Genomic DNA, 24,337 nt, shown 5'->3' with positions numbered 1-24,337 from the left:
AACGGTAACTCAGGTTAACGGAGTTATCAATGAGTTTGGTCCTTGTCCCTCCTTTCGTCCTGGAAACTGTACCTGCCAGGGTTAGGGAGGCTGGAGTTGGACACAGGCAGAAGGATCTGGATGGACACAAGCTCAAGGATGCTGCTGATCTCTCACTCACAGAGGAGGGAAAGGAGGAGGAGTTACTCACAGCTACCAAACGTCTTGTGAGGAGTTGCTGCCAACCGGCACAAGGCAAAAAAGCGAGGAGGAAACAGAGAATTTAAAAAACAAGAGGGACCAAAAATCTTTAACTGAGAAGACCAAATAATACAAAGACCTTAAAATTCAAATATTGGTCAAAGCCTGCGAACCCCCCCAGCCAGCCATCCAACAGAAGGTGGGCAGTACTTACTGTTTGGGTCTACGTTCTCACACAGCTCCGTTTTGGCTTCGCCATTGGGCCGGTCGCTGGGTTTGTGCGAGAGCCGTGACGACATGGTCGCTGCTGTCACCACAGCCTTGAAGCTGCGTTTCCGTTTCTGGACGTTTAGCTCAGGGTGGAAGATGATGATGTACACCTTCGGCATGTAAAGCATCCCCAGGGCCACTGAAGCACTTAAGTTCATGGATATTGTAAGTGTGGTAGTTTGTATGTAGAGCTAGGAGACACAACACATGAGACACTATTACAAATAAGATGACTAGGAAGAAGGGTGTAGTATTTCAAACATTAAGTAACCATTTAAAAGCAATTTTTAATCAGTTTGCAACTGAAGATGTGTGAGCTGAGACCTTTGCGCACTGCAAACCACCGTGAGGTCCAAACCACATCAGCTACCTGATGTACCTACAGCCTCTTTGGAGGCTTTGAGTGTCCTTAATGATATAACTTCTACTATATCCTTATGGTATAGCTTCCATTTGTTTATTTAAAGAGTGAAGATCCGATTTGGACTGAAGCAACACTGGTATCAATTTAAATTGAGGCACTATAATAATACAGATTAGTAAAAAAAAAAAAAAATCTTACTTTTTAAAAAAATTTGAGGAAGGTGGGATTTTTTTGTTTTTACTATACCTTGTTTCTCTACAATTCATTGAAATGATTTGTGTGCTCATGACATTCAGCTATGTTTATTATCAAAAAATAGCATATATGCAATCAGAGACCGGGTGCTGCCACAAGATGAGTATTCAAAGAAACCACAAGGTTTCTTTGGTACTCTGCAAATACACAGGGGGAGAAAAGCCTTTTTTTTTTTTTTTTAAATTATCTTTTCAGAGGACACACTTAATAGATAAACTAGAACAATTCTTGCAACTTAAGAGGATTAGGCACAGTTAAAAGGCCCGGAGACGGCACAATACAGGTGTGAGGGAGCTGAAGAGGGAGCAAAGTCTCTGTGGATCCTCTTCAAAAATTAAATATACAGTAAATCCATATAGATGGGAAAATCATTACACATTGAGGGTGATTTCTTCAGAACACTATTTCCTCTTCTCTTCCTATTCAGTGCTAATCAGCCTGAACTTCTGATGGAAAAACTCCATGAATAAACACAATGGCAGAGTAAAATGCTGACTGCCCAGGTATTTCCAAATTCCCATATTTAGAAAAATATGAATGTCTCCAGCCTTGCTAGTTATAGCTACATAACAGCTGCTATTATAGTGATTAAGACCACCACTGGAAGCAATAAAATACCTTACAGAAAGCATAAAAAACGTGCTGTGCATGGATGAGTCTCCATACAGATGCACACAAGCAGAAACTAAAGTGCTTTCTCAGTTTCTGTTTACTCATTATCAGAAGGAAATGACACTGATGATGTCAGAAATGTTGCCAAATCAACAACAGTGGGACATAACCCACCTCGTCTGGTGAAGAGAGACGCTGGGCCAAGTTACACCATTCAAGGCTGGGAGGGAGCCCAAGGGGTCGCCTCACCTAAACCCTGCCTGAGAAGCCGCCATTCACACCAGAACTACTCCCGACAGATCACCCTGGCGACCCTCGTCCTAAACCCACCCTCAGCGGGAGGTTTCACAGCCTGCTCACCAAGCTCTGGCAGAGCGCTCAGGTCCCCAAAACGTTCGGTCTGCACCTGAGTGAAGCTGCTGATTGTCCTCTCCTGGTGGCACGGAGAGCAGGCGGCCACCACACCCTCTGCTATCTTCTTTTATGTATTTAAATAGTTATTGCCTTTTGAAGTTTCAGCTGCCCCTTGGTCTTTGCCAGATAATGGGGTAATTTCTCCCAACTTCAAGCACGGGGAAGACCTCAGGCCCTTCTGTCTCCCCCTAACCTGCACATTGCCATCGACCCGCTGCTTCACCGAGATGCCAGGCTCCAGCCCCAGTCTGCTGCTCTACTGAAGCCTCCTCGCTGGAGGATTATTTTCTGAATTTATCTTACAGCACCGCTGTGAAACACGACGTTTGTTTTTCGCACTCAGGTAGCGTTGTTGCCTCCTGCTCTTCGCTGCAGTTGCTACGTGGCTGGTTATTCCTCACCTTATACCTTGCAGTTAAATGTCGTTACACTACAGAGAAATAATCTATACCTTTATTTCTCTGTACATAAGCACTATGTCTATTTGTCTCATAAGAACATTTAAAAGAGAAGACAGTTCACAATGCATTTGCTTCCTTGGAGCTGATCCTCCTTTCAGTTATGTTCACATAAATCATCTGCAGCTCAATCGGGGTCAAGTACTTTGCATTGATATAAATAACACAGACTTAAATATTTATTAAACAAATTTAATAGCTAGAAGCAAATATATAAAATATAACGCTTAAGGGCTGAAGGATAAACAAGAAGATACCCTCCTTTTCTTCAATGTGTTTGTAACTTACTACCAGCTTTTATCCTTGCTAAGTTAGGTAATTATTACTTCTATTTTATAAAAAGCTGCTTCAATTGTTATAGGAGCTGCAGGCACCAACACCCCTGAAGGCCAGGAGGATGCTGTGGACTGCACACCTGACAAACGACACCACACCGAGGGACCGTCTGGTTGCCAGCTCTGTATTCAGACCACGCATCTCTCTGCTAATACTTGGGAAAAAGGCTTCCTTAAATAATGTCTGCAGTCGTCCTGGTTCGGTCTGAAAAGGATGCGGCTCTGTAAAACATGTTTAATAATTACCTCTGTTTCTATACAAAAGATATGCAACTAAACCTGACAGGCAGCGAACACCTACTCAGCAGTATTACTGAGTGAGATCTACGTTTCCTCAAGGTTAGAAAAGATCCACGTCAGAGAAGAGCTCTGTCACAAATGCAGAAGACGTATCATCGGTACTTCAAAGCCGTGCTTTGTTCAGCAGTTAGCTCAAACGACTTCGACTCACAGAAAGTCTGTTCAAGTAGCCATACGGTGAAAAATGCATGGTGATGTTTTGCAACTAACTCTTGATTCTCTTTCCTAGAGAACATAAAAACCTTCACACAGCAAGCAGCAATTTGGGCCACAGGGCAAAAAATTAATAAAAAAGAAAAAAAGGGAAAAAAAAAAAAAGCTAATGGCACAGCAGTGCCAGTATCACACACATAATTAGTTGTTTATGTTCCACGGACATAAATAGAATATTTATGTTTGAGTACAGATTTTCTCCACCCAATCCCACGTCTTCTTCAGCATGGAAAACAACAACCCCCCATAGGAATTTTGATGAACTTGTCAGTTAAGCAAAATAACTTTTCATCACCACACTCAGGCACATAGTCATAGACACGGTGTGTGTGACAGCAACAAAAAAAATCCTAGAAAAGCAGAAGGAAAGATGCATTTTGAGTTAAGAGCTACTTTTAAAAGCACGATGTAGCAAGAAGTTTTCAAAAGGAGCCTCAGTAGAAGTATTTGTTACCTACGCGTGGCATTCTCTGACTGCTGGAGCAGCTGATGAGTAGCGTATGCAATACTAACGCTTCTGTTCAGGAAGAGAAGGTAAGAACAAGTGCAGATCAGAGACATCAATCATGGAACCACGGAATTTTCAGAGTTGGAAGGGACCTCTAGAGATCGCCTAGTCCAACTCCCCTGCTGAAGCAGGATTGCCCAGAGCACATCACTCAGGGCTGCACCCAGACGGGTCTTGAAAGTCTCCGGAGAAGGGGACTCCACAACCTCCCTGGGCAGCCTGTTCCAGTGCTCTGTCACCCTCACCGTAAAGAAGTTTTTTCTCATATTTGATCGGAACTTCCTATGCTCCGGCTTGTCCCCATTGCCCCTCGTCCTGTCACTGGGAACCATTGAAAAGAGTCTGGCTCCATCCTCCTTAGACCCACCCTTTAGATACTTGTAAACATTAATAAGGTCTCCCCTCAGCCTTCTCTTCTCCAGGCTAAAGAGTCCCAGCTCTCTCAGCCTTTCCTCATAAGGGAGATGCTCCAATCCCTCCATCATCTTTCTTGCCCTACGCTGGACTCTCTCCAGTAGTTCCCTGTCTCTCTTGAACTGGGGAGCCCAGAACTGGATGCAGTATTCCAGTGCAGAGCAGAGGGGGAGAATGACCTCCCTTGACCTGCTGGCCACACTCTTCCCTATGCAGCCCAGAATTCTGTTGGCCTTCTTGGCAACAAGGGCACATTGCTTGCTCACGGATAGTTTACTGTCTACCAAGACCCCCAGATCCTTTTCTTCAGAGCTGCTTTCCAGCAGGTCCACCCCTATTAATTTCTATTTCCTTCTGCTATTAAGGGGTTGAAGGTTAAACGGTTCTTTCGTGAAGGGGGTCTTCTGCAGCACCACGCCAGCAAAGTTTCCTACCTTGCAAATGCCGATGGGAGATAAAAGGAAAGGGAAAAAAGAGCTTTTGTAGAACAAGGCAAGATGAGTGACACACAATGCTTCTCATGACAAATGGGAGCTTTATAAAGATAAGGAAAACTAATAGATATGCTTATTATGCAGAGCCTTAGTTTTATGTATTTTATCTCTGCTATGTGGTTTTACCAGTCAAACATAAAAATGCAGTTTACATGAAGCTATTTCATTTCTTATTTCACTTTTTCTGATAAACTCTTGGAAAGCATTTTAGATGAATGCAAATGGGTGACTTAAAATACAAAGGATAAGATTTAACCGACAATGGGAGTCTAATAATTCATGCATGCCTTTTACAGCTGGCTGGTGAAACCTGGTAGTTTCCAAACCTGAGATCAAATTAAGAAATTAAGATGCAGATTTAGTGACAGATGCTCTAACTCGACATGAATGAGAACTGGGATTGAGCTAAGTATTGCCAGTGGAAATCAAAGCTTCCTAAAATCAATGCCGCATTGGTGTCTGCAAGCCCAGTCCCATGGAGGGTTGGGAGCCACATTTGCTACGACGTAAGGACCAAGTCATTCTGGAGGGTCGTCCTCACTCACATCTCCCTCCTCTCTCTCTCAAGTAGACTCTGAATTTTGTCAAATTTTAACTTAATATTAAACTTAACACACTGCTGTTACAAATGCATCAGACTTTGAAGCAGTGCACTGGAGAAAACTCAACCCTAAGGATATCATTCACATGCAAAGGCACCTAGATTTTATCATTTATTTTACATAAAGGATTTCCATTTGAATTTTAGATTTCTATGTTTTCCAGATTCTTGCTTTATTCATGCAAATGATGAAAATTACCTTCAAAACCTTGAGAGAAAATTTCACTGGTCTTGAATACACACATCTAATAACCAGCAATTTTTATAGAACAAATGATATCGATGGACGATTTTGCATGAGCTAGGATTACTCTCAGAAGTAAAGCGCTGCAGGATCAAGACTTTTGGCCTTTGCTAACCCAGTGGATAGATTTCCAACTGCTGGGCCATAATAACAGAACTTATAGCTGCAGATCTTAGAAAAGTCTCTTTAGGAGTGAGAAATACTTTTTTGTAGGCTAATGCTTTGCATTCACAGTCTAATCAGGAGCAACTGCTCCTTTTATCTAATTCAGCTTTCTAATTATGCAGTGAATTGTGTTATTTTGTAATATGGAAATAAAGTGGTAACTTGAGATATTTTTGGACTCGTGTTATCACAAACCAATTTATCTCACTTTTATATGGGAATTAAAACAAATGTTCTTACATATGAAGTAGACAGTTTATAAATCTCCCAGAAGACTTCCAGGTCATCTGAAGATTTCATCTCATTCTCCACATTACGTTGTGCAAATATAAGAATGAGAAACATTTTTTTAATAAAAATTAAAATTAGCTCCTGCTGCATTATACGTTTGCAAAAATATGGGAAGTAAAAAGACGTGAATATAAATGTGTTCTCAGGCATTTTAGTGTCTAGTGTTCCCCCTCACTGAAGTTACCACATCATTTTAAAGGCGAATAAAAAAAGGAAAATATCTGTTTTCCAGTGAAACCTGTGCTTCTGGTACTTTGACTTCAAATCAGCTTCACTTAGGAAGAACCGTTGCCCTTCTCCCTCCAGCAAAGGCGTTGGCCATTCGTTACCCAAACCGCTGCAAGGGGCTACATCCCGTTTCTCATAGAGCAACACCAGCCGTTATTACGGTGACCTCCGGCCAGGACCCAGGGCAGATGCCGCTGTACAAAAATCTCCAGTCACAAAGCACCCCTAACTGAAAAAAAAAAAGCACCCAACTGGAAAAAAAAAAAAAAACCAGCCTCAACCCAGCTGTAAAAGCAAACGCCGTTCTCATTTCCTTAGACAGCTTGATTTATGGAAGTTTCAGGCAACGGCAACTTTACCCGGGCAACCATGTCTTTCCACAAGGATTGTACACTTCTGTTGTCTGAGAAATATAAAATATTATGTCTGAAGCAGTCCTGTCAGCTCTCTTTACCGCCCTGGCTCAGTAATCCTCTTTTCATGCCCCACTGAGGCTTTCCAGCAGCCCGTGCACATCCCGGGTTCCCGCCACCGGCTCCCGCGGATACAGACATACACTGGCTTTCCTCACTTGGTTGGGACCAGTTCAACTGCAGATAATACCACGCCGCCCTGAAGCTTATCTGCTGACGACTTCCAGGACCCCTGCCTCCATCCCCAACCTTTTAAGCATCATAATCTGCTCAAGCTGTCATTTAGCCGTGCCCTTTGGAGAATAGAGCAGTTTGGGGGAAAAAAAAAAAAAAAAAAACACAACAAAACTCTCTTCCTAGATCAGGTTTTAGCAGTGCTTAGGGAGAGCATTTTCCCTTTTCTTTTAAGCTAACGTTATTTTGGAAAACAAAACAAAACACAAAAAACCTCTGTGGACACCGGGCTCCAGCATTTTGGACAAAAGGAGCAAACATCTGGCAAACCATCCAGAAAATGGGGATTTCCAGTTGCAGGAGGTCACTTAATAGATGCGAGACAGTGACTACACCGCTTATCTGCTGCGCCAACCTACTGCTCCTAATGGTATTAATATAATCCACACTATATCACTAGTTCATCATACTTTTATAGCATTTGAATATTTTATAGGCAAAAGATACATGTTCATGCCAACACACACTCTACACTTGCGACAAACAAAACACTGAAGGTTGCAGCATCAAGCAGTCAAGTGCCGTAATGTCAACCCGGGCACGACGCCACAGCCATCAGCTACGCGATCACACGTGCTTTTCCCTCGGGACTCTCTTTATTCAAGGGTAGGAATGGATGACTATTTAATACGCTCTTTTCTCCTCACTTTTCAACCTGTTAATTCCCTTGCTCAATAAGTATACCCTTTGATCCCTCTTGTGAAGATATGATGCCTACTTTCTTTGAAAGATTTTTACCGAATTTTGCCTCTTTGTGAGGTTGTACCCTTGGGTGTGCACTTTTCACAGCATGCGGAAGACAACCGCATTCCTCCGCAGAGCGGAGCATCAACGGTGCTTCAGAAGCACAACTCAACAGCAAGGCGAGACAGGCAATGGTATGTAAATTGTGATGCTCACTAAGTTTTACAAATGACAACGGATGCTACCCAAGGGACGTTTGATAAACAAATCATAGTAGTTATGCTGATTGCAGTTATTACTGTACAAAATAGCAAGGCACGCAAATAGCCTTTGTGAAGTGTCTATGGGAATGTCACAGAATCAGTCATACCATTTAATTATAAATTCCGTGCTTAGTAATTATACGAAAGGTGACACTGAAGAAAATGATGGGATTTTAGTTTCAGAAAATTTCCTGTGGATGGTTGGATGTTTGGCAGCGCTCGGGGGGTGATCAAACACGCGTTGCTCATGGCACCACTGTCTGAGCGGCCAGGCTGCACATCCCCGGCACACGGGGGCACGCGTGGCATGTGGGACACGCAGGCTCTGGGGCACATGTGCAGCCCCATGATATTTCCTTTTCTTTTTTCTTTTCCCCAAGCTGATTTTCAAGCTAAAGCCCATGTTTGTTCTACAGCTCAACAAGGAGCTTTGTGTGCCTGACAGGAATCATTTCCCCGGCTGGTTGCAGCAGAGCTGAGGCTGGATGGCTTTCATCAGTGGAAAGAGCCGGTCTATTAAGTTAGCGTCCTTGGAAATTCTCACAATAGATCAGAAAAACCTGCAGGTTAACTTTGTGGATATATTTCAGTGTAATGGAAAAACAAAAATAATTCCACAGGAACAGCAAGTACCTGCAGAGTAACACCACAGTTCCATCAGAGATATGAAAGTAAAGATTAAAGTTTCTAAAGTGGCTCCCCAATTTACTTTTCCTTTACACCCAACTAATAACAATCACACCGCGCTCTTTCAAGAGGTCATCAGCCATCTGCTGGCCCTCACTAAGCAAGAGCTGATACCAGCACAGCACTGAAACCCAGCCACAGGAGCAATCAATATTTACCCTGCGGTGGCAGCTCGGCAGAGACGAGACCCCAGCCAGGCACCCTGCCAGCCCCCCTGCACCAGCAACGGGACAGCGGAGAAGTCGGTAAGCCCAGAAGAAAACCTTCTCACACAGGTGGGGAGAAACGTTTTGCCTTTAAATTCATTTTGTTCTCAGGGCAGCTGAAGACAGCCCTTTTTTCCAACAGGTTCATATCCCTTTGAAGGCTTTTTTTTTTTCTTTGCTAATAATAAAATGACTAAATATCATAGACTGCTCTGTGCTTTTTTTTAGATGTGATCTCTGTGTTTACCCTTACTAAACAGAAACTTAGAGTTCCAAATAAACCACCGAAGTAATAGCTAACAGATCATCACAAAAGCATTGTGTGCCTGGGTGAGTTTCTTTCATGCATTTAACCGGAGACAATCGTTATTCCTACCAAGAGAACAAGGCGGGAGCTGAGAAAAGATTCAGATTTGAAGAATCGCCACCACTGAAGCAGAACCCAAAATGTCATTAATCTCTACAGGAAAACTAGCCAAGCCTTGCATGTTATATACAATGCAACACTGACTCATCAGCTAAGCTTCCACAATGTCATCTCCAAAGGTGACCAAAAGCAAAGTGGCCATTAGCAGGAAGCATTACATTTAATGACAACATTCCGTTGTCCTGGACAAGCAAACACACAGGGGACTCCATCTAAGAATTACTTCTCTAAATGTTGACCTTGAGGACTATAGGTAACCCTTCACTGTTGCCCAGTTTTGCTCTAGTTCTGGAAGGGATCAAAATTCAGTGTTTGCCTGCTGCTGTGGGCGCAGCGAATGCCGCACACGGCGTGGTGCTTGGGCTGGGCAGGGGTAGCAGACCGAAGATGTCCCTGCCCCGCTCTCTGGGGGACACAACGGCTGGCAGGGATGGGAACGTGCCCATACCTCCCTGCTGTGTGCTCCGCCCAGCTCACAGCCGCAGATGCCCTTCCAACCCACGGCAAAACACGCACCCCCGTTAACCTCAACAACACAATGCAACCCACTCTACTGGTACGGTCTTCTCTCCGACATGCACCAGCTTCAAAAAACACCCACAGAAAGCCAAAGACCTTTCTACTTTACCTGGAGAACCCTTAGAAATGATCCCAATGGAGCAGGACCCCCCGAAAGGCGTCAGTCCTTGCATGGGACGTTGCTTCATCAGCTCACACAGAGATTTTGCCGGGTGCTTTCCTGAAGCACCCCCGTAGCCGTGACGCTCCGTGACAGCAACTGGCTGAAGCTGCATGGTCAGTTTTTATACCAACAATATGAGAATGCCTCAAATAGAAGCATCTAAAAGACTAACTTGCTGAGGGCAAAATCAAAGTCAAGTCAAGGAGCTGGATGCTCCTGGAGATGTCACCATCGTAGCTTTGAGCCCACCTCGCCTCGGGACCCATATCAAGCTGCTATGAACAGCATTTCTAAACAGAAGTGTAACCCACCCGCCCTGTTATCTTAATTATTCTGCTGGGGAAGGTCTGTGTTCATGGCCTGCACTCTGCATGCCTGTGCACCCACCGCCCCCGTCCTCCCCTCCGTCCCCTCTCCAGCACACGTTGTTGTGGAGGAGGGATGGCTCTCGCCCCATCTCATGGTGATGAGGATGGCCGCTCCTCGGGTGCCCGCAAGAAGCACCACCACGGCTCACAGGATGCCACAGGCTGCCAACAGCAGAGACGACCCACAGAGTAACCACAGCTGCTTTGGAAACAGGGGCTCTCCCCTGCCCAAGGGAACCGCAGACGGTTAGCAAATGCTAAAGCAAGCTTTGACGTCGGATCTGGTATTTCTGGCCGCCAGACAACAGCCTCTGATGTTCTGAAAAGTTGCTCTAAGTCACGTCACGAAGTACAGAGGTTTGGGAGAAGAACGTGCCCAGAGCCGTGAAATCCCTCTTGTCACAAACATGCCAGATGGGATCTCGTTCCCTCCTGACGATACGGCAAAACATGACAGCCACCATTGCACAGGTATCACGCTGCGGGAGAGAGTGGGACTGTGATAATGCTGATAAACCCCCGGACGTGCTTACAAATGCCGTCACGTCCGCTGCTCCTGATGGTTACTAGCTTGGCGACGACAACATTATACACCAGAGTTATGCAGGTAATGGGTGTGATGAATTATGTTCCAATATGTTTCTAGCAGCAGGAGGCTTAGCATACCAAAGGGAAAATTGGGGTCGTATTCTGAAAGATTACCACCTGCAGAGGCCAAACGCAAAGGCAGACAGTACAGCAGTAAACAGGTCTAAAAGGACTAATTTCCAATTCCCTCTGCCTGCACTGTAAAACTGTTCCTTCTAATGTCACGCTGCCAAAGCCAACTTAAATTTTCATGTCTTAAGAGCCCCCGACACATCCAGCTTTTCAGCTTGCATTTCACAGGCAAACGTGCAGAGTGAAGATGAAGTAAATATATGTATTTTGAATATATTTTAGTTATTTGAGCTAAGTATTTTATACAGCTTGTTCCCTTATAATAGGAACTTCCTTATGCAAGAAATTTGCATACATCATAAAAAAATAAATATTTATGAATTATATCCATAACTTGTATGATAATTCAAACTACCAAATGTTAAAGCACTTGCTCTAAGGGTTGATGCAGGAGGAGGAGGAATTTTGTCTCTCCAGCCTTTGAGAGAAACTCTAGCAGCTTATCTAGAAGGAAATTAAATTATTCAGATAATTGGACAGAGCAGTGATGGAAAAGCATGTTGCTGCTTTCAAAGGGCATCAAATGGCTAAAGGAGAAATTGAAGCACTATCAAAGACAATCCCACAAGTCAGATGGTTTATACAGACTATATTCAGCAGAGATTCCACATCCGCTGGAGAAAAGAGCCGTCTCTGCTTTCTGCATCGGTTACAGAGACAATAAAGATGCCCATGAACTACTTCCAATCATTTGGGAGTTGTTCAGCCAAGAAATGAACAGTGATGGCCCTGGCTTAAGTCAACAAAAGATTAAAGTTATTTCGAATTTGTGACTGCATCCCCTGACTTTCTGAGGATTTCTCTTCCAAGTAGAAATTTGGCACAGAAGGATGTGCCAGCAAAACACGCTTCTTGCAAGGACAGCAGCATTTGAAGCGAGGTCCATGCGTCTCCACCTCTCAAGTAAGATGTTCTGTCTCCTTTTGGATTCATCTTCTCCTGGTTTTTGCTGTCCCCGGGGTGGTGATGAGGGTGGTGGGTGGGCATCCAAAGACGTGGGCAAGGCTGTGACCCACCTCCAGGTGACAGCAAGGACGAACCCTCCCAGTCCTGTACCCGTTAACACAGGAACCAGCGATGGAGAGCCGGGAAACAGCTGCACATACCCCTCCTTGTATTTTTCTTCTATATTAATTACATGTCCATAATCAACGGATTCATCCAAGAATCGATGAAATGGATGAAGTCCTCCCATGGGGACCTCAGCTGATGTGCAGTTATCCAGTGTGGACGCCTGTCCACAGGAAGAGTGTCCTGAGACCCACCAAATCATTTCACGTGGGTCACTAAAGGGCCTCCAGGTGATAAGAAGTTGCAGTGACGGCTGAGTTTGGCTGTATTTCAAGCACAGACAGAGGCGAACAGCTCAAGAAATCCCATTATCCATCCTCAGAACTGTCTAATATCTCTTGCTTGACATTGGTGTTTGTTATAATAGCTATAAAATAAGTTACACATCACTAAAAGAGACAAACACAAAGTGCAACAGAAGTAATGTACATCCCCAACTTCTATTATTAAAATAATGGCTTTTCCCTCTCTCACTGGCTAAGCACTTAGCTATTTTGAGCTAGAAATAATTCTTCTTCTGTCATTTTTTCCAAAGATTACATCATCGAAGAAAGCCTTCATTTCATTCTTCACCTTCGCCGCTGCACTGCTAAATTGACTGACACACAATCTTGGCATTTTAGGGTATTCAGTGCTAGACTTCAGCTGCTGTTATAAATCATATTTCTCCACACTTATTGCATTTTATTCATTTTATACATGACCAGAGATTAGAGTTCAAACGAAATAGATTTTGCTATCCTTCTTATATTCCAAACGTCACTAGTCTAGAAATCTTTAATTTTACTCGCTTCAACTACTGAATAATTCAATGTAAAAGGAGAAAAAAAAAACCAAAACCCACCAACCCTGCAATACTCGGTTTGAGATTTTGAGCAAAATAAAGTGAGGATCCGCCGACTGCCACGGCTGTATCTCTGGCGTCCACCCAGCGCTGGGGACCATCCCAGCAGCAGGCATGGCTCCCGGCGGGTATGGCTCCGGAGCTGCGGGAGGAGTGGCCACCTCGGGAGGGCTCCCGGCAAGAGGACACACGGGCTGATGCCAAGAGCCAGGCATGCTCAAACCCTCACCCTGAATTTTGGGATTTGGGAAGGTGTGCTCATGAACTGACTCTTTTCAGGCAATACAATACCTGCCATTACTAAAATCCCTATCTTCTACCCTCAGTTTTCAAAAGAAAATTTGTGTAAGTGTTCAAAAGCGTGCCGTTGGAGAACCGTTGGAAATCCGGAGGGAAGCCAGCGCTGCAGGATCACAGAATCACAGAAATGGCCATGGCGAGCCCGGAACTTCCCAGAAATCTCTTGGGGATCAAATATTGCTTGTAAGGACAGAGACCAGACAGCCTTACCACACTTAACAATTTTTCCTCACCAAATAGTTGCTGAGTGAACATGAGGTAAAGCTATCACACAAACTTTCTTAAATTATTAATGTGTTCTAGAATAGAAAATAAGCTTAGGTCAAACGAAGACAATTCCTTTTATGTTGGACGGAGAAATAAGCAAGAGTGAATATCCAATGAAAGGTATTGATTATAAAAAGACAAACAAACTGCAACCTAAGGTGTGTATAAGTAAACACAGACGGGCAAGTAGATGGGGAACTAAAAATATTACAGCCCTCATATATTGTCATGCACAATAAAACTGTATTAAAGAAACTTTCACTCGGAGAAGCCGCCTAGCTTTCTAGAATTTTACTTTGCAGCATTCAAGATAAATGGTGCTAATGACTAGTTCAAGAAAAAGAAAAAAAGGTGTTTGTTTTTAAAAAAACAACTTTAGATGCTTAATCTCATGCTGATAGCATTAAGGTAAACCTCTCTGATCACCAGCCTAAGAAATTAAATGTTCTTAGAAGAGGTCTCTGTCAGACCAAAAGAGGTGCTGGCATTTATTCCTCATGACAGGAAAACCTGAAGTAATGTTTAGGTTTATCTGTCTTCCCACACTGGAGATGCCTTTCCCTGGAGTAAAAACCCCCCAAATCTGGAGAAAATTAAGAGAAAAGATCTAAGCGTGGCCACGGTGGAGACGGTCCTACACAGTCAGCGTTCACCACTGCAGCTCGAACACTCACGCATGCAGAAAAAACCTCTGAAGAAAACTGTACCACAAATTGGCGCTTGTGTACCACGTTGTGCTAAGTGCAAAGACTTCAAACAAACAGAAATACAGATGTGCAAAGCACCCGTTGCCTGAGGCTACGCGAAGTCCTCTGAAGGAGAGCATCACGCTGAGAGCATCGTTTTGTAAGGACTGCACGGCCCACCAGCTGCAGCTCTCCTGTCGGGCTGGATTCACAGGGGAGCACAAAATGGCTGAAACGAGAAACCACCTGAAATAACCACTGAAGCACACTAATAACACGTGCCAATTTCTCAAATTCTAAAAAATGAAGTTGCAGAATAATAATTAGTAAGTAACCCTCATTTTCATGTCTTCTTAAATGTTACTTTTCTTGGGTGAAGCAAAAATGTTTACGTCCATGCGACACTGGCCGGGGTTAAGGTTACATAGATGCCGTATCAGCAGAGCAACACCTGTATATAAATAAAATATGCCTATTTTAGCATTGCTAAAGGGCGGTAATAGTACAGCCCTTAGGAACAACACACAAACTGTTGGTTACGTGTGATGGCAACAGAGATGCGGGTGCCGCAGGTCTCTCCTACAAAGAGAGCAATCAGAGCATCAACATGCCCAATTCCCCCCCCAGCAGGGGAGCTACCTGACTTGGCTGGCCTCCTTAGAACATCTTCCTGCACCGCCTCTATCTCTATGCGGAAAGCACAAATAAATGTGTAAGAGTAACTGAACAACCTTTCTGTTTACCTAGAAGCAGATCTTCCCGGTTGGGAGCAAACTTTATCAGCACTGAAGTACGCATTTCTTCAGCAAAACTTCTACTGACCTTCTCTTCAGTCAACTTAAATACACAACAAACAGCATCAAAAAAGTGATTAGCGATCTTGTATTTTTGGGTGTACAGCTTACCCTCCCCTCCCCACAGGCCATCTGCCTTCCAGAAACGGCCTTCGGGCTTTGGGAAAGTCACGGCCCTTCAGCAGTGCTGCACGTCCGGCACTCAGCAGCACAGAAGGACTAGAAAGCTCCAGAGATCACCCAGATCCCCTGGATCTTGTGTACTTAGGATGAAACCAGACCTGCCAAGGTACACATATTCCAGCCTCACTGCAACAGCTTGTTGGGATACGCATGCCAGAAGGATCAAACCTTTCTCTTGCATCCTTTGCATGGAGCTACATGGAGCCTTTTGGAAGCTGCATGAGAAAGTCAAAGTATGAAGCATCTCAAAACATGAAGAATCATCCTCTAAGGAAAAGCAGGATGGAAATCCAGAGACAGCAGGAGCTTCTGAAACTCCCTTTAGTTCACAGGTTGGCTCTTTACACTTAGTATACTTTTATCTGTGTGGGCAAATGAGATAACATGGTATGTATTATGCAGGTAGGGTCCTTTGTCAAGCCGCAGGTCACAACTGACGACGGGCTTGACAATCGACAGCAGCTCATGTATCTGCACGAGGTTGTCATGGCAATGAAACGTCTGTGAATGCAGCTGATACAAACTGCTGCTTTGCCTTGACAGCACTGAAAAATATTGCCAAAATTATTCATAGCCTGGAAATAAGAGAGGCGCAAATGCCCTAATGGTTTTCTCCCCACTATATGCTGTTAACCATTTTGGGTTTTGCAATTTTCTTTATTTTTATTGCACAGTAAATCAGTCAGCCTTACATTACGATGGCAAGCAGCGCTTTCATTTAATGTATTCAGGTCTTGCAAAATTAAATTTATAATTCAAAATAAATATAAGCATTTTTATCGATTTATAATAACACGCAGTAGCCTAGAAAGCTAATACTGCAAAAGGAAAAAGTCAAGCCCCAACCCACCCTTACAAGAGGGGCCAATCCCTGCCCGCACCGCGAAGCAGCTCTCCATGAGGGTGTTTCTCCAGGTTTGACGGGGGGTTCGGATGGAGCAGAAGGGACGACGCGCGCACACGGTGCCTGTGCCGACCCTGCTCTGAGGAGGCTAGGTTTTCCTGAGCTGTCAATTCAGAGTCTTAACAAGGAACAAAAAAGAAGATATTCCAGCCCATGCTCTGCTCCTAATGAAAAGCAGGGCTCCATGCAGAAGATTCATTTTGCAGAGCAAGCTTCAACATTTCTTTCTGTCCTTTCACCTTCAATTTTGTCTCCCCCAATCCAACCATATGAATGTTTTATTTATATCCAGTCACTTTCACCCAGTTGGAAGGCATTCTCTGAAATAAAATTCCTCTTTTTCTGAAACAGTACAGTTAATAGATTCCCTTTGCAGCACTCTCTTCAGCAACTGAACCTCCTCAATCTACCAACACACCAGACTTACAAAAAAACCCACTCCAAGCCACCCCCCCCGCTCCAAACAAACATCCTCTGACCCTCCCAGAAGAGCAAGACTTACTCTCCCCCGCAGCTGGACGCCGTATCTTTAATAACAACATAATTCTGAACATACACGTTGGTGATACTCTTTTGATTTCTCAAAGAGGTTTCTATAAGGTTGCACCCAAATAAGACTGAAGTAACACGGTGCCATGCTACACAACCCCAGCACAGTTATTTCACCTGCATCACCAGGTCTGCTAACATTTTCTGGAGAATTTACCTGATTTCTTCATAATTCTACAGGCCTCTTGATTGTTAACTCCTCTGCCAAGGCATTCATCTCTAGGAGCATCTATTTAATGCACACCTTGTTCTGTCCCTACTGTAACTTTTACCTGGCTGACAGGGAAGGAGGTCTCCACCCAAGGCTTTCACAAGGGTTGTTGAAGCAACCAAGTATTCTTCTACACGAGCACAACCACCATGCAAAACCTCAAACCAATCCCCCCCAAAAAACAGCCTCGCCCATCTAACACACCAGAGAACTGAACTATGCCAACAGCCCTGCCCGCTCGCGTGCTAATTACGGTCATCTCGTTTCCTTCATCACTGTGGCCCTGCTATAAACCCCAGAAAAGCCAATGTGAATCTTTCAATGTTGGCGAAGTTTGACCTAGGCCAATATTGAGAATATATTCCATACATTTGCATACCAAGTAAGATCTAATTCTGCTTGGAGACCTTCAGGGGAATCCAAAATGCAAGCTGGAGCCAGCAGAGGAGCAGGGAATAAAAAGGCTAATCCTACACGTATTACTTCTCTTTAAAGCCCTTTAGAGTAGAACACTAATTATTAAAAAGCCCTGACAAATATATATATAAAGCAAGCCAGCTTTTCACAGACTTTTAAAATGATAATGTAATTATTATTTAAAACAGAGCATTTACATATTGCTTTTGCTACTTGGAAACAAACTTGTTATGGCTGGAAGTGTCCTTTCTATTTAACAACACTATCGCAGTGCTGCATAGAGGGTGTGTGTGACCACGTGGTCTGAATGTGATTTGGGATCCAAAGGCTGCATTCAAGTATAAAGATCAGTCCACAATTGCAGCCAATCACTTACTTTAACTGGGTTCTGATCTATTTATTAGCATGAAAATTATTTTATGCTCTAAAGTGTAAAAGCGAGCAGAGAGCGAGTCAGAGCAAAGAGTGGTTGGATTCACGCGAGGATAAGCCACGGCAGCAAAACCTTCATTCCTGACCAGCCATCATTAGGAATATAAACCCTGGTAAAATAAAGAAAAATAATTCCTAATATTAAAGAAAAAAAGTAAAAAAAAAAAATCCAATTTCCGTGAGTTACCTGAGGATACTTGACTAATTTGATGGAGCCTAATTTCTCAAAAGCATCTACAGGCAGAGAAAAGCACGGCAGGAGGAGCCTGCTCCAGACAGCGCCCCGAGAAGCCGATCCCGGGCTGTCGCCTTTGCCAGGCTCCTAACAGGCTTCTTCACATCATCTCCATTTCCACAGTCCACCAGGAGAAATGTTTCTGCTGTTCCCGAGGACGCAAGCCCCCGTCCTGCCGTGTAACCCCCCCCAGGGGCAGAAAATTGCCCAGGGAGACCAAAATATTTTTGCCTTCATTGTGTTTTGATATATTGGTTCTCAAAGCACTACATTCCTCCACAACTGCAGAACGGTTCAAGTGAATTGTTTTAAAAATGGCAGCCATGTACCGAAACCTTCTCGTCCTCAAAAAAAAAAAACCCAAACCTTCTTCCCCCCCTCAAAAAAACCCAACCTGTAACCAAGAAAAAAAAGGGTTTGAGCCACGGGCAGTGGGCAGGAGGCAAGGCCCCGCGCAGGTTTCCTCCAGGCCTGGTTGCTGACAACAGCTCAAGCCGATGGTGCCTGCAGGAAGGATGAACCCAGAGAGCTCACCCCCAGGTGCAACCTGAAATCCTGCCAGCAAACCCCGGCATCTTCCTTTCTGAAAGCAAGACTGGGCTTTCTCTCGTGCTCGAACATACTCCTGTGAACACGGAAAGGTCCATGCCAGCCCTTCCCACCGGCGCTGTCGCTCCCCAGCCAACGTCGAGCGCTGCCCTGATCCCAACAGGCTTCCCGGACCCCTCCTCACACCCCGCCTCGGCAGGCACTTCGGAATAAATCATACCGCGTTCCACAGGAAAACATGCCAGGAAAAGGCCAGGAAAGACATGACAAGAATACGGAAACGCTTTGTGATTATTTTTTTTATCAAACAAATTGTTCACGTTTTACAGGTGTGCACTAGTAGGTGTTAATTTTCCCTATTATTCCTTCAGAGCTGTCCAAGTTTGCATTTAATTAACTAAACGACTCGAGCCATCCAATTCTTGTTGCTACTAATGTATCACAATTAGAACAAACTGTTGCCAAGGCAACTGCTCCATCTATCATAATTCATAAACTGGAGCCAGCCTGCCTTGTGCCTTACGCAATCCCGTGACGCGCACATGGGCGTTTATTGTTATGCTAAATTGGGAATGGGTAATCCCAGAATACAAGATGATTTAGGATGAATTACAAAAAAAAGTCTATCACTTTAGGATGTGCCAAATTCCGGTCGTTCCACGATCCCCCTTTACCTTCAGGAGGTATCGATGCATACCAATGCTAATCCAGAGCACCAGGAAAGAACTTCCTCTCTTAATTATCAAACATTGCATTTATTTTATCGTAAGAATAAACCGAATCTCTGTCTCAAGTTTGATGCTACGATTACAATCTACAGCAATATCCAAACCATTTTCCAATACGGTCTAACGGGGTGATACCACGTCCTGTACCACGGTACGACAGCTCACAATTCCTCCTTACCAGCTCCAAGTTAACTCTTGTGAGTCATAGCTCAGAGGTAATGTTACAAGCCGCTATGAATTATTTAGAGTTCCTTATCAGCAGTTTCATTTGGGGTACTTATACAGAAAGCAATCCGGAACATTGCAGGATGAGGAAAATGGGAGTTTTAAGCCAAATCAGCTCACGTTTAACTAATCCATGACCTGGCAAACGTTAATGGCCCACAGACCCTATTCTGCATCTATAGCTTATTAAATATATTTTTGACAGGACAAAAAAACCCAGTTTTTATTGCTGTCTTCATAGTTGCACAGCATACATGCTTTTATACTTAACTGAGATTTATTTACTTTCTTCTATCCCTTATTATGCATCAAGAAATAAATGCTGAGTACCTAGCAGTTCCCTTGCCTCTGCACGAGGAAGCCACAAGGAAGCTTGTAAATACAAGGCTGAATTTGTGAAAAGCTATACCTTCTGTCAGCGAACGCGAGCCCTAGGCCTCGGGGGAGAAAAAAAGCATCCAAAGGAGGAATTTTTTCTGTGTATGATTGCAATCAAATCAAGCCAGCCCCGCTCCCACAGGGAAGCTTACTTTAATAAAGCTTGTCTCACGCATCACCGTCCCCAGCGCGATGACGGTTGGGCACCCAGCAGGCCCCCGTGCCCCGCAGGCGCTGCCTGGGCACGCAGCCCCAAAATGTGGTGATTTTTCCCCAAGCAAGTCCTTGCTCGGGCCCCGGTTTGGGCCGAAGCTGGGGCTGGAGCGCAGGGCTCTGCCCGAGGCGGCCGCAGCGCTCAGCACGCCCAGCAATTAGCAACAGGGGTATCTAGAGGCCCTGACCTTCCTTTCTTATCTTCAGTCATTAACAGATTTCATCTTCCAGTCAATAAAATACGCTAAAACTGCATTGATTTTGAAGTTCTGGAGAATCAAATCACTTGATCTTTCTGCTTAAACTCCCCTGCTCCTCCAATTAAGGTACCAGAACAAATCTTAACTACTACCTAATATCAGTTTTCGCAAGACTTTCTCTCCAGCAGTAATCATGTTTTAAGCACCTTGGCTAAACTAATTGATTTTCATTCCTTTCTGCTAGCATCACCTAACACAAGCTGGTGCTAAGCTTTTACACGCATTTTAGTCTTCGACTTACTGGTGAATTATTGTTGCTAGTTAAGTTTGTTAGCAGGATCTGTTCCACTACTAAAAAGAGCTATCTTGTCTTCAAATTATATTTAATTATCTCCATTAAACATTACAGGTTGCTCTGATGTTGAAAATGCAAATCGCCGGGAACAAGAGGAAGATGATAGCGTATTGTTCATCACATATTTTGTCCTCCTACTCCCTCTGCATTCTTTTAAATAAATGTCTCTTCTCTAACCGTGAGTCCAATGAAGATCTTGCGTACGCTCCACATACCCAATTTACCATACACACGTTATTTTTCAGTTGTTATAAACACAACACGAACATTACTTAATCGGCGAAACCGCATGACCCAGGGGCATGAGCAAGGTTAAACCTCAGGTTTCCCTACTCTGGCAGAGGCAGTTAATGGCTGAATGGATGGCGCTTAATGGGCAATTAGCAGTGCAAGAAAAGCAGTTATTGCTGAGCGAGTAACGCGTTCTCTGTAAATAGGAGTTTCACCTCATTCCCCCCACTCTGGGTTTTGTCACCACAGATACTTCAGCCATTTAAAGGCCAAATGCCAACACAGACTGACTAATCTCTGGGTGAAGCGCCTGACATCGTTAGCTGAAAAGTGCTAAACCTGAAAAACCCTTCATAAAGCCTTGACAATTACAGAGGTCAACACGGCTCTCCTGCCCGCTGCAGCTGACCCCATCAACACAGACCTGACTGGGAAATGCCTGCCAGATAAGGGAGTCTGTCTTGTGAAACAGTCTTTTGCACCACTACAGCTCCTTGGGTACATTCCCAGTTGCTGCCTACCCCTTTCCCACCCCCGCTACTCAGCTTGGAAAAGAAAACATGGATCTTCAGTCTCTGCTGCTGAGAGAATACAGAGTCGGGCACGTTAGCAATAGCAAAGACAGAGTTTAAGATGGAAATGATGTCAAACCACCCATCGTGGTTTAACCCCAGTCAGCGGATAGGGCCATGCAGCCGCTCGCTTGCTCCCCCCGTTTGGGATGGGGGAGAGCATCCGAAGAGCAAAAGTGAGAAACCTTGTGGGTTGAGATAAAGACAGTTTAATAGGTAGAGCAAAAGTCATGAAAAAGCAAAGAAAGGAACTAATTCTCTGCTGCCCATTGCAGGCAGGAGTTCAGCCATCCCCAGGAAAGCAGGGCTCCATCACATGGAACGGTTACTTGGGAAGACAAACGTCATCACTCCGAATGTCCCCCCCTTCCTCCTTCTTCCCCCATATACTGAGCATGATGTCATATGGTACGGAATATCCCTTTGGTCAGTTGGGGTCAGCTCTCCCGGCTGTGTCCCCTCCCAACTCCTTGTGCCCCCCAGCCTGCTTGCTGGCGGGGGGTGGGGTGGGGGTGGTGAGGAACAGAAAAGGCCTCGAGAGCTTGTCAACAACCAAACCCATTAGCGCACTATTGGCACTATTCCCATCCAAAACACAGCACAGCACCAGCTGCTAAGCAAGTCAACTCCATCCCAGCTGAAACCACACCACCACCAAACTGCAGAAGGAAAAAGTCTTCTATGTTTTTCATGTCCCCTGTCCGGACAGGGCATCACACTCACCTGGCGTCACTCCCGACCGCGGGGGTGGCTATGCCACAGCTACGGGCAAAGGCAAGACCTGGCTCCTGCACCCACAAGCCCTCCGGGGTGGTGCTAGGGGTGGAGGCTTCAGGGCAGCTCCAGCTTTGTGACTGCGCCTCCCACCTCCTGAAGCTTCGCTCAGGCATGTTGGGCAGAGCACTTCCCCAGCGAGACCCCTTCCTTAACAGGAGGGAAAAACAGTAAAAAAATAATCTCTCTCTGATCTCTTCCCCTAGGTTCCCTTTTCTCTTCCAATTTGTCTCCTCGCTCATGCATCAGAGCAGCTCCTCTTGTATATGCTTGTAGGCATCTTTGTTTTGGCAGTCGCAGACTAACCTTTTTCTCTTTGAGAGGCTTTTCATTTGTCATAAGGTATCGATCCTCTGACAGTAGTTCTCAGCTTCCTTCTGCCATATAAACAACATCACAGATTTCTAAAGCTGCCTGGGAAGTAAGGGCAGAGCAGGAACCAGTGACGTCTCTGTACTGGGCACCACAGAGGGCTCTGTTTGTGCTCGCTGTCGAAAAGGGACTCCTCCGTCCCTCCACAACCAGGTTAAACGGTGTTGGGGCAGCTCAGCCACTGTGGGGTGAGGTGACGGGGGACCACAGGACATGTCCTGCTGGTTGGTGGCTGTGGTCCTTCCCCAGCGCTGGACACTCCCGCACCCCACAGAGCGACAGACGCGTTCTGCACGGGCACAACACGACCGGCTCTGCAGGAGCCCCCCAGCTCGGTGGCGTGGCGAGGAAGGACCCTTGCCAGCTTTTTTTGCTGAATTGTTTTAGACTTTAAAAAAAGTGCCATTATTCAAAATGCAGAAGTATAAACATGCCCCAAATCACTTCTGACGGGGTACACTTGAGACACAACATTTTTGCTTCAGTCTACGAGAATTCACTGTTGTTTTCTTTAACCTTCTGCTAAGCTTATGCCTCAAAGACAAAACACAAGGCAATTTCTTTGACTGAGTATGATGGTTTCTACTTTTATTATTATTACATGCCTGCTTAAACCATTTAAAACAACAAATAAATCCTTCAGGTCAATATTTTTGCGTTCATCACTTAGGTATAGTGAAACCTATTTTTTGCTTTGCATTAAATTGGCCTTGCTAGACTGAAAATGCACTTTCAAGAATAGCCGTTTTCTTCCTCTGCAAATCCAGCTATATTTGGCTCACTGGTATGCACAGAGGACCTGACATTTTTGTGTTACAGGATCTTATTCAGAGCAAACTGCAACCATCTCCATGCTCAGCACGGGTTTTGGTTTGCGATGGGGGAGATCTCCTTACCAGTCCCTGCAACTTTGGATTTTTTACTGATTTTTCAGCCTTAGTCTCTTGGGGAAAACAGCAGCTGAACTGCCAGCTCCAAACTTGCATGTTCTCTCTTCTTTCCTCATTGGTTTGGTGCAGGGGAAGACCATTGTGCTGCACGTGGAAGTCACCGCTCTGCGACGCCCGTCCCACAAGCTCACTCAACTGACTGACTCTCTCCTAGCAGGGCTGTTTTCTGCTTCTATTTTGTTTGTTTATTCTAAAATGAACAGAAGAACAAATTAGCTCTGAAGGTGTCACCCAAGTAGGGGCAATAAAGGATGCTCCTTCCGTGGGCGCCTGACAAGGGTACTTGATTCCCTGCCCTTCTGCAGGCTGCTCTCATCAGCCATTCCCGCGTGATGACAGAAGTGCTTAAGGACCCATTCTTTCTGCTGAAATGAGTTGATCAAACGAAACCCTGACACCAGCATAGAAGTTCAGCAAGAAAATTGAGAAACATCTGCATAACTTACATTGTATTGAATAAGCTCTTCATGGTTTTCTTTTTGTTCCTGGATGAGCTTAGAATCAGCAGCCATTATTTCTTACTCAAAATAACATTATTATGTTTCTACAATACCCATGGGGTTCAGAAACTGGTTATGATCTGCTCTCACAAAATGCTACTTCAGTTCCTAGTGTTTGGCTTACAGTGTCAGCCATGAGCTACAGGATTTTTCTGAAAAGATGATTAACTCTTGTTCAAACAAAGGAGCATTAATGGAAACTGAGGTTTTCTGCAGCAAAAATCAAACTGCACTACACATGGCACAGACCTAGCAGAGCACACCATCCTCTGGCCACCCGTTGTGGAAAAATCCTCTAGAGTTTAGCACAGGGAACGGCCTTTCCATACAGCCCCAAGCCATCCCCCCTGAACCAGGACTCTCCCAA

General features: G+C 44.6%; 1 protein-coding gene across 1 annotated transcript in view; it reads right to left on the bottom strand.

Moving 5' to 3' along the window:
• Positions 1–24,337, bottom strand: part of GRM7 (glutamate metabotropic receptor 7) — a 275,098-nt gene that overhangs the window by 5,090 nt on the left and 245,671 nt on the right. Inside the window, exon 9 of the mRNA XM_054216198.1 lies at positions 395–641. Within this exon, the coding sequence (XP_054072173.1) occupies positions 395–641 (247 nt within the window). The remainder of the gene's footprint in view (positions 1–394; positions 642–24,337) is intronic.

This window comes from Rissa tridactyla, chromosome 10 (assembly GCF_028500815.1).
Source record: "Rissa tridactyla isolate bRisTri1 chromosome 10, bRisTri1.patW.cur.20221130, whole genome shotgun sequence".
Classification (NCBI taxonomy): Eukaryota; Metazoa; Chordata; class Aves; order Charadriiformes; family Laridae; genus Rissa; species Rissa tridactyla.
The sequence above is the reverse complement of the archived record's forward strand: the minus strand, read 5'-3'. Positions and strand labels throughout refer to the sequence as shown.